This window comes from Pteropus medius, unplaced genomic scaffold (assembly GCF_902729225.1).
Source record: "Pteropus medius unplaced genomic scaffold, Ma_sr-lr_union100, whole genome shotgun sequence".
In the NCBI taxonomy this organism is placed as follows: Eukaryota; Metazoa; Chordata; class Mammalia; order Chiroptera; family Pteropodidae; genus Pteropus; species Pteropus medius.
In genome coordinates this window covers 592,335-603,768 of record NW_024349227.1, presented here as the reverse complement: position 1 = coordinate 603,768, position 11,434 = coordinate 592,335, and the positions used below count along the sequence as shown (strand labels likewise).

General features: G+C 51.6%; 1 protein-coding gene across 1 annotated transcript in view; it reads left to right on the top strand.

The window, feature by feature from the left end:
- The first annotated feature begins 6,816 nt into the window (after positions 1–6,816).
- The window catches only part of RASSF5 (Ras association domain family member 5), a 68,680-nt gene continuing 64,062 nt past the window's right edge, over positions 6,817–11,434 (top strand). Inside the window, 1 exon segment of the mRNA XM_039881748.1 lies at positions 6,817–7,670. Coding sequence (XP_039737682.1) covers positions 7,211–7,670 — 460 coding nt within the window. The 5' untranslated portion in view covers positions 6,817–7,210.

The window sequence follows — 11,434 nt, the reverse complement described above, 5'->3', positions numbered from 1 at the left end:
TGATATCTTTCAAAGTTATGGGTAGGAATAGATTAGATATTTCCACAAAAATGCCTGAAACACAATGTGAGTTCTCCGTGCGCCCACCCCCCTGCTGCGCCCCACCCTCTCCCACCCCGGCTATGAGGCCTCTGCTCAGGGCTTGTCAAGAAACAGAAGCCCTCGTCCCAGAGAGGCTGTCGGTGGCTCAGACTGGTCACAAATATCTGGGAAGTGTCCATACAGTGTTCAGATTCACGACTTCTTAAAACAAGCTGGTTCAAGTTAAAAGGGGGGGTCTAACTAAAAAGACATGGGAGGCGCATGTTCCCAGCTCCCCCCTGGAAGTACGGCCAGCTCTGGAGGGCCCGTTGCCGCTCTCTGCACCCTGGTGCTGCAGGTCAGTAGTCTCTGTGGCTCTCAGAATCAACGCAGTTTCTTCTTCATAGGCTGGTGTCCGGGTTCAACACAGATTCCAGGACCCCACCCACCTCCTGATTCCAACCGGTCAGGGCGTGGCCCAGGAGTCTGCACTGTTGATGAGAGTCCCTCGTATGGCTATGATTCTTACACAAGCTAACGTTTGAGGACACTGAGGCAGAGTGTGCAGATGTCCTGTGGAGGATATGCGAATGGCTCAGCATAGGCAGGTGGGCAGTGGGTGGTACATTGAACTAGGCGCCACCCCCCCACTCTGACAGCCCAGGCGAGGAAGCCAGTGTAAGGGACAGGATAGATCTCCACACTGGCTGGCCACTCTCCTACTGGACCCACTTTGCTCTCACTTCAGCTGGGGAGGCCTCAAAGGTCTACCGCCACTGGTCATTTGGGGTTCCCTTCCAAACCGCTTCCATGATTTGGTAAAGGGGGAGATTCCTGGCTTCTCGTCCCTCCATCTCATAAAGCATCCTGAACCAGGCTCCCCCATGGGAAGGGGTAAGGAATGGGCCAGAATGACCCAAAGTTGCTTCAATTTTATTTTCCTTGGAAGCTCAGAATGACAAGCAGCAGCCGCTTGAAGCCATCGGGTCCTTTCCCGTGCCCTTTGCCAGAGAGAGGGAGGGAGGGAGATAAGAGACGGGAGCGAGGAAAGGAACGAGAAAGGGAGGGGCAGAAGGGAGGCTGGAGAGGAAGGGAGGGATGGAGAGGGAAAGGGAGGAAGAGAATGAGGGGGGAGAAGGAGCAGAAATGAGAAGAACAAGGCAAAGGCCTAGAAGAGAGAGAGGGGCGCGTGCGGTGGGCTGGGCGTGAGCAGGGGTAGCCTGCGAGGTCATCTGGGCTGCTCTGCTCCTGCCGGTCTTCACAACGCCAGTCCATGGCTTCCTGCCACAGCGATGGGCCCAGAACTGGCTTAGTGCTGGAATGTAAGTGGCTGTGACTTGGAGCCTCCCTTCTGGCTGAGGAGAAAAAGCTGCTGACAAATCTGCCTGGAATATCTGAGTTTTTCCAACACGGAAAGAAACATACACACACAAACAAGCCTTATCATAAGCCTGGCAGAGTGGCCTGGGATGGAAAAATTCCATAACTGAGACAGACAGATGGAGGCGGCGCCACGAAACTGCTTTAAAACAAGCCCCACTCACCCCCACCCTGCAGTGACACCTTTCCAGGAGCCCTCATGTGCCCACTCACATCCCCACTCTGGTTTGCCCTTTATGTCCCCAAGCACTGTCAAGGATCTATGTGATCCCCGTGGGAGTGCTTGATTTGGTGATACAAAGAAAGCCCGTCCCTCTGAAGGGGGTCGACCTACCAGCCCTCACCGATGGCCAGTTACTAGCACCTGGAGACAGAAAATCCACCCCAATGACCAGTAACTTTGGAGGATGCGCATGAATCTTAAGTGGAGTTCCCACTTCCGCCCAGGCCCCAGCAGTTCTGTTCACCCTAGACCAGACAATTTCTTCATCTCCACCCCCTCCCCAGATGTCATGGCTCCAAGGGATGTTAAGAGAGAAATCCTGGATTAGGAAGAGGCAGGGGAGCTGACAGCTGAGTTCACGTCGCTAAACGTTTAATGAGTACCTCCTGTTTGCCCTGAATGGTGTGACCAAAAAGACTAACAAGACCCAAGTGAGAGAGGCGATAATGTAAAATTTTCATCGTGATTCATATTAGGATGACATGAATAGGAGAGACCAAGTGGTGATGAGAACTCAGAAGCAGCAGCGATGAATTAGGTCCAGGTGACTCTGGGAGGACTCTCGGACTAGACCTAGAAAGTTGAACAGGATTTGACAGGGAAAGAAAAATAAGGTGAGATTTTGCCGATCTTTAAACTGCAACTCCAAAGCAAGATCAGAGATTTTTAAGCACTGTCCCTTTACCACGCCAGCTGTACAGGGCAAAGGAAAAATCACGGATTTGAGTCCAGACTGTGACACCTCTTTGGGCTTCTCTAGCCTCACATGACTTCTCTAGCCTCATTTTTTTCTCTAGCCTCACATGACTTCTCTAGCCTCATTTTTTTCATCTGTAAGGTAGGAATGGCAGCCGGCCAGGAAGATGAAGTCATTCGAGCCAAACGTGCCCACCACATAGTAGGTATTCGATGCATATTTCTTGAGTAAATATGTATAACATGTAGCATTTTACAAGAGACTTTCAAACACATTTTAATTCCCTGACAATGTTTGGTCATGGTTCCTGCTCATAGTCTAGCAATGGAAGGTATTACACATTGCAAGCGACATCTTCCTTGAGAAGCCAAGCTGTGTGTGTAACGAGCTGCCCAAGAAGAGAAGGAAGTAGCTCCGAGATCCAGAATCCTACAGTCAACAAGGGTCAGAGTGTTTTCCCTCTAATATCTAGGGAGGGGTCACGTTAATCAAACTTCTCTTATAAAGGACGGGCCAATATCCAGATTTACCGAGTCGATCCCTGGAGGTGAGGTCTGGGAACACACATTTAGAACAAACTCATGATCATACGGTTTGGGAAAGCTGGGGGCGGGGGCTATCGTGCCTCCTGTTCCCTCAGCCTGGACTATCCTTGCTCACAGAGACACGGCTTACTCCATTCAGGTTTGTGTTTAAATGTCTGCTCCTCGGAGACCACCCAATTTAAAATTAGCCACTGTCACTTTCCAGCTTCTTAATGTGCCTCATTTTTCACCATAGTATTTACAACCTGACTTTATATTGCACTTATGTTTCTATGTTTATTATCTGGCTCTCCCTCGAAAATGTAAGCTTCAGGAACAGCTCCATTTCACCGTTGTACCTTTAGCACTGAGAACACACCTGATACATCACGGATGTTGCTTACTTATTAAATGAATAGCTGCTTTGTGCCCTTGAAGACTGCAGTGGTCATTAGTGCTGTTTGCCAAATATTCCCAGCTATTGGCCCGTCCTGAGCACACGGCAGACTTGCACTTCTTGCTCCCATTGCGGAGTGCGCTGTGTAACTAGTTCTGGCCCATGAGTTGTGAGCGGAGGTAACCAGAGCTTTTAGAGGCTGACGTAGGACCCTCTGGGCTCTCTCGGCTTCCCTCTGGCACTAGTTACTGGTGACATTAGATGGAGCGGCTACTCCATCAGCCTGGATCCCTGAGTGGCTTTGAGGAACGGTCTCCCTGCCAGTTGGCAGAGGGCATGTATGTGGGTGAGAAAGAAGTCTCTGGTTTAAAGGCACAGAGATTTGGGGTTGTTTATTACTGCAGCGTAAGCTAACCTGTCCTGACAGGTCCAGTGATGCTGTGCGGATCCTGTGTAGTGCTGTTGGAATCACTGGGAGGTCCCTAAATGCTTTGGGGCTTTCAGGAGACTTCAAATGCCTCAAAGCCAAACAAAACCAAAAACTTCCCCTTCAGAAAGTTGGACCATATCTGTTCTTCCCTTTTTCTTCCTATTAGGAAGCTCAGTAGGGAGTTAAGGGACAGCTTTGAAACAACTCACCCAAAGAGGGAACCGACGCTCTCTGGGGCCACCTCGAAAGTGACTTCACACATTGACCACACACTCAAACTCACTGTCATAATCCTTCCCCTTGGTTAAAAATAAAAACAGCATACCCACTCTTCTGGGAGTGAGTCACAAACAGAAAAAAAGTCAGTGGCTCTGGGCCAAGAAGATCAGCTAACATGGGGAAAGAACTCTAACTGGAGGTGTCTCCATGCTGCGCTGCGGTCTGACCCTTGTAGCCTGGATGACAAAGACCAAGCCAGACAATGTTCGAGTTCAAGCATCAGACGTTGCCCTGACCCTACACTGAGAATCGAAGTTTTTTTTAGTATTTCCCTGGGGAGGGAGGAATGAGGGGTGTGTGTGTCTGTGTTGCGGCAGGGGGCATGCTCTTTCAAGGAAGAAGGAACAGGACTGGGCCAGGAGTGATGCCATCGGAGGAGCAAGGCCCAGACACGGAGCCTCATGTTGGGTTCAGGGGAAGCAACTACTTCAGACCTCAATTTCTTGGCTCATAGAATGAACCTCAAGATAAACTTGATAAACTTTTGGATCGGTTACACGATGTTATGCTATTTCTATTTTCATCTGTTTCCATCCCAGAAGTCAAATGTATGGCTCGGGTCCTGCATAGTCTTCCTCCCACTCAGTGCTGAGGGCAGCCGCCATCCCTCTTGCTGCAGAGCTGCCTCGGGAAGACAAACCAGAGCATTTTGCTCTACAGCCCAGGCAACTGGGAGGGGTTTACACCTGATTATTCCAGAGGGTCCCCAGTTTCCCAGGACCAGAGGAGGCACTCATCCCACGAGCCTCTCTATCCAGGGACTCTGGCCTAGGCTGCCTGGACTCATGCTTGGGGAGTCAGGTGGGGGGTAAAGGACAGAGATGTGATTGTTGGAAACTATTTCACAAGTGGCCTTTCAAAACTGGCCTTCCAGTGACAAACTCTTTGCCAGGTCCCCTCTTCTTCTTGCCACACCAAGCTGGCACCTAGAGCTGAACCTGAGCCGGCCCACTGCCCTCCTGAACGAGTCTCGAGACTGTGCAGATGGATGAATACCACAGGGTGGATACAAGCAAATATTTATATGCAACACAGGTTTCTGCATAACCCAGAGAGCTTGCCTGCAGAAAAAGCGGGAAAGATGGGAATAGGAGAGCAGAAAGGCATACTGCACTTTCCTTTTAAAAACATTCAGCAGAAAGCATTCTTGAATAGCCCTCCCCCTGGGGTTTTTCTCAGTCATGTCCCACTGAACACCCGCCTTGGGGGAAAAGGAGAAACCCATTCTCTTATCACCACCTTAAATCTGGAGCCGTAGAGTCCTTGGACCAGCAGCATGGACACCACCTGGGAACTTTTTAAAAATGCAAAATCTCAAACTCCTGCCCCAGATCTACTGACTCAGAAACTGTGTGTGTGTGTTGGGGGCGACGGGTGGGGGAGGAATCTGTGATTTCACAAGCCCTCCAGGTGATTGCCCTGCATGCCAAAGTTTGAAAATCACTAATGTAGAGGAAGGAAATTTCAGACAGTGGAGAGGAAAGTTGGGGGGTTGGCGGGGAGCAGGAGAGTGGCTGGTGGCTCCTACGCCTGCCTCTCGACTTCTCTTCGACTTCTCTTTGTAGCGTTGTGGCAGTGGATGCTGGGGGTCATTCTTCCCGTCTACCACCTCATGAAGTGAGCAGCTCCAGCCTCTGGTGAGACTCAGAGACCCTGCAACATGTCCTCTGCTACAAATGCAGAGGACTCTATGATCATTCCTGCCATGAGGGACAAAGCAGGCTGGGAATTCCCTGGCCACTAGACTCTGGAAATGTTAGGAATTACCTAAAAATTACTGCGGGGGACGGGGAAAACAAAAAGCAAAAGTGAAGATTCCCTCACCAGACACTAGGGGGACACCCATTTCTAGCCTGGGAAGAGGAGGGGGAATCTCAGGTCCAGAAGAATTTAGACTATTCCCAAAGTTGGCTGCGGTGACCTCTGATAAACCAACCAAACCGAAGCCGAGTTTTAAAAGGACAGGCAGTGAGTGATCACTGAGTCCATGTAGTGGAACTGGCGAGGATTGCAAAAGCCTGTTGCCTCACTCCCAGACCAATTCACAGGAAAATCGTAGAGGCTGAAGAGGGCCCAGGGTCAAAGGACTGGTCTGTGTCAAGACACTGGTTCCGAGATCCAGGAGTCCTGTTTCCTCACCCGTGAGAGATAATCAGGACCTGCTACATAATTTGTAAGGCCCTTCGTTTAAAATTTATTAAGACTATCAAGACGGTGACAACAGAGCATGAAAGTGGGGGCGGAAGATGACGCAGTGGTCGTGGTGCGGGTAGCAAAGGATCTGTCTTTGGGTCCCACAGGTGAGCTGTCCATACCAAATACAAAGTAGGGCTTCGTGTGTGTGCGCGGGGGGAGGGAGGGCGCAGTTATTTCCACAGTAATTACTAGAGCAGCTTTGGGGAGACGAGGGTTTCATTTTGGAAGAAAAGCTCTCCCAACTCCAGGGCCGCCAGAGTGTTCTCACAATCCATTATCCAGATCACCCCACTCTTCCGGGAAAGGAATATCCTACCCAGCAGGGCAGCTGACAGGGGAAACCCAAGGAGAGCGAAAGTCGCACGTGGACAGCGGGGGCGGCTTCCCGGGGTCAGCGTCTGCAGCGTTACTCCCGCGCGCGTCCCCTGGCGTCACGCGACTCCGCGCGGCTGCGGGAGCGCGAGCGGGAGCCGAGTATCTCGGACCCGCGCCGGGCTCGGCTCGCCTAGGGGCGCGGACCGCGGCGAGGTTGGGTTGGGGGGAAGTGGAGCACATCGCTCGGGTCCGCTGAGAACTGGTAGGGTGGCGGGCGGACACGTCCTCTCCTTAGACCTCATCCCCTGCTAGCTCCCGAGCCTTCCTTCCGCCTGCCCCCTCGCCTGGGCGTGTTGGGGCACGGGTGGGGGGGATCTGGTGTGGGAGGAGGAAAGCGGTGGGAGAGGGACAGAGGCGGGGCTGAAGGCCGACGGCCCCCTACAGAAATGTCTCTTCTGAGTTGTACCGAATAGAGCTTTCCTCATACGAAATCCTGCAGCTGCCCCAGCTTTCCCGCCCGCTTCCTGAAGGCGCCCCGAAATCCACGCCCGCTCGGGCGCCTCCCACGGCCAACCTTGCGGCTGGGTCGGTCGGTGGTTCCCAGGGGTCGTCCTTCCTTCCTCTCCCGAGTCTCCCCGCCTCCGCCCCGCCCCGCCCCGCCGCCTGCGGTCCCTTTAAAGGCCGCTGGTCTGGGGCCGCCCTCCTCTCGAGGAGGACTCGGGAGAAGCGCCGCAGCCGCGCGCCTGGCATGGCCATGGCGTCCCCGGCCATCGGGCAGCGCCCGTACCGGCTGCTCTTGGACCCAGAACCGCCGCGCTATCTGCAGAGCCTGAGCGGCCCCGAGCCGCCGCCGCCGCCGCCGCCGGGCAGGTCCTCGCGCCGCTGCGCCACTGCGCCTCTGTCCCCTGCGCCCGGGGCGCACGAGGGGCGTGGTGCCCGAAGGGCTACCCGCGGGGACCCGGAGCCCCCACCCCGGGCCTCCCGCCCCGCTCGCCCTCTCCGGCCTGGACTGCAGCAGAGACTGCGGCGGCGGCCTGGAGCGCCCCGACCCCGCGACGTGCGGAGCATCTTCGAGCAGCCGCAGGATCCCCGCGTCCCGGCGGAACGAGGCGAGGGGCACTGCTTCGCGGAACTGGCACTACGGAGCGGCCGAGGCTGGTGTGACCTGTGCGGACAAGAGGTGCTGCAGCAGGCGCTGCGCTGCGCTAGTGAGTATGAGGGCCGGGCAGGGGAGGGGCGCGCGGGAAGACCGCAGTCAATGGGCGAGGAACTGCGAGCGGCTGGGGCAGGTAGACCGGGCATTGCCTTCCCTGGCTCCAGGAGAGACCTCGACTTTAACTAAGGGAGATAAGTCCTGGAGACTCTGCTTCTTAGTCCCCTGCAGGATATCCTTTAGGGACTGCCTACTGCCCAGACATAGTTTGGCGGTATTTGACAAATACCTTTTCTCCTGACAGGTGCATGCCTCGCTCCCCTCCCCAGACACACACACACACACACTCGAGTTGATGGCCAAAGCTGGAAGGTCATTCCGTTGTCTTCCGTGCACCCTCTTGCTTTTGTTGTAGATTCCTGAGAGTGAGTTGCGAGCCTGGTATTGAGATGACCATTTGACCCGTGCTGATTAGGGCATAATGGCAAAATGGCTTGTTTGTCCATCTGCGCTACAGGTCCATGATACATGTCTACCTATGGTACATCCTCCAGCAGGACCTGTTGGGACAGGGAGGAGACCTATGCCCACTCCTGCCTTCCACCCCTGGCCCCTCAAGCCTTTGAACTCTGCTCCAATGTTTGACTGGGCCCTGCCACCTCCTCTTCCTCCTCCTATGTGACTGCACCTCATCATCATGCTCTAAGATGACCCAACTCAGGACTGCCCCCCCACACCCCCGAGCTCTCAGGCCTCTCCAGCCTCCTCCTGAGCCAGGTTCTTCTCAAACCTGACAATAACACACTGGCACCCCAGGTGTAGATTTTCTGAGCCAATTTTGTAATCTTGGGATTTATTATTTTTCTCTTCCTACAGTTTTAGGCATGTGTACTGCTTTAACGGGTGTCCTCTCCCCACTCCACTTCCATTTTTGCTGTTGCTTGTGTTTGGCAGAGGATGTCCATGTGTTTACGTAGATATTTTAAAGATCCGATGTACAAAGCACAGACAATGGCACAATTCTAGCAAGCATCTCTGGAAATGGGTTGTGGTTTGCAGTCTTTCAGCAAAAGCCCTTCCCCCATAATCTCCCATTTGGCTGCACCATTGGACAGCGCCAGCTACTTCCACATCAGGAAAACCCTACCTTGCCTCTCTGTTGTCAGTCCACAGCCAAGGCTGTGCAGCATGCCTCCCACTGCTGCTGCCTGCCAGGAAAGAGAGCTCAGACTCTAAGCCAGGGTCAAGTGGAAGGGAAAGATTGGAGGGGAATGGGGGTGCTGCTCCCTCCAACACCAGAATTCACAGCTCAGGTGCCAATTAAAAAGGAAAAAGCAAAAGTTACAGAGGTATGTGTTGTGGGTGGAGGGCTGCTGTCACTTGGTAAATGCCCTTGACCTTACAATAGAATTGAATGCCTGCAAATGTGTTGGCAGCTTTGGCCCTATTAGTGGTCCTGGAGTACTTTACTGGGTCCACCAACCCTGTCAACACAGGCAATATCCTCATTGTAATGTCAACACAGAGGCAGTATCCTCATTGTAATGGGTTTTATTGTGTGGGAATCCCAGGAAATCTGCTTCATGAGAATTCTGCTTTGTATTAAGATGCTTAGGGACTGTCAATTGTTGAACATTTTGCACATAGTTTTATGATGGGGGGGGGTTGGTGATAACTGTATTTGTGTGTGTTTGTATGTGCATGTGCATGATACTCCATGACTAAATGAATTTATGCTCACTTCACATTAGAGTTTATTTCCTTTGATTAGTTCATAGACAGTTTCTCATGGCAGGAAGACTCAGGTGCATGGACATTTCCCCTGACTCTGTGTAACTTGGTGGCCCCCACATACCAACCAGGGATGTCTGAATACTGGAGAGAGAGCAGTGCTGGACTCTAGGGGCTGCAGAGAGGAGTCCCTGTTTTGTCATTATTAATATTTAACTAACCGTGGGCCTGTGGCTGGATAGGGACAGTTAAGAAATGTTCTAATATGCTTGAAACTAATAAAATAAATTCAAAAAATTGATAAAAAAAGAAAATAAAAGAAATGTTCTCATGTGCAAATGAGGGCTGGCAGGTGGCAACACAATAGGCCGGACTTAAGGAGCATCTTTCTTTAAGCTAAATGTCTAATTCCATGGTGGAGTTGGTTTGTTTCATCTTGGTTCTAAAAAGCAAGGGTCAGAAATACAACTTTTAAAAGACAGCACAATGCAGTGATTGAAAACACAGCCTGGAACCAGAGACCTGGGTGTGAATCCTGACTCTGCCTGTGAGTCTAGGTGTGACCCTGGGAAGCTCTGTGTTCTGATTTCTTGTTTTAAAAATGGGGTAATAATAGTACCTACTTCATCGTGTTAATGTCAGAATTAAATGAATTAATATATATAAAGCACTTAGAACAGTGTTGAAAAGTACAATATGAACATTTAATGTAATATGAATGTCGTTATTATCCCCTCCCACTCAACAGTTTAACAATTTGTCTGGGCTCGGGACCCTTCTTAGGATCACCTTTCCAAGCAGTGCATATAGTTTTCAAACTCTGTCTAGTTGCTTAGCTAAGTGGGGAAGCAAGTGCCTGAGCATCCCAGGAAGTATAGGTATCAGCGTCCTATAGAAACATCACTCCTGCCTGCTGGCCGAGGAGCATCCTCATAGGATGCCAACGGCTTAGTGGTCGCCTTGTCTTTGTATCACTTGCCCCGAGCATGATGCAGGTACAGAATACAGTCTTAGTGAATCGTGATTGATGAAGGTGGCAGCTTGTTATTACTATTAAATCTCCCTACTCTTGGAAACAAGCAGAAGGTCAGTGGGTATGTGAATGACATCTGTCTGAGAAGGAGGCTGACACTGGGTGGGAGACTTGTTGGCAAAATGGGCTTTTAATAAAGGAAGTTTTTAGAAAACTGTCTGCCTGCCGTTTTAGTGAAAGTTCCTCCAATTTAAGCTTACTCCTGCTTCAAGGTCTGTAAAGCTCTGGTTAATGCTGGATTTGCCAACAGGAAAGTTCAAGGTTAATATTAATTTCCAGGTTGAAGAAATCCTGTTTTTTAGATACAGAAGGAAATGTAGTGGGGATTGATGAGGGGGAGAGAGAGAGAGGTGGGTGTGTGACCTGCGTGTGTGTGTGTGTGTGTGTGTGTGTGTGTGCTTGTATGCTTTGGGGTGGGGGCAGAGGCAGCGATGAGAATGTCCATTTCCAGCACTTTAGGAGGGAATGGTCAACATCAGAAATATGTCAGCTGCCCTATGGCTTTGTTCGCAGGGAATGCCCCTTATAGGTCATTGACCCTTTCCTCAGTAGAAGGCACATAGAGTTGACCTTTGACCTCTCACCTCATTTTGGTGGATATATAAGCCGTCCTGGACCAGGGCATGGTCTGGAAAATGGGGAGACCTAAGCCCAACTCAACATTCCAAGAGGATTGCTTGGACATACCTTGCATGTTGCCAGTGAGTGCCACGTGTCTGCTCTCGGAGCCAGGGTCTGGAAGGGTGTTGTTTAGAGCTATGAAATGTTAAGGGATTGGAATTATAGAGTTGAAAGCGGGGCCCTGGGGCTTGTCATCTTAACCTCCCCTTTCTGTGACAGTGTGAGAACAAGGCATTTGCCATGGCCGTCAGGCATGGGGACTGGAGACTTTCTTGGTGAATGAGGCTGGGCAGGACAAGAGCAGCAAGCAGTTTCTTCTGTGGGGAAACTGAGGAATGGGGGGTGAGTGTGGGGACCCACAGGGCCCCTTGTCCAGTCTTTCCAGGTCTGTCTTGTCACTGCATTAATGGTTGGGCTTAATTCACCTCTCTTTG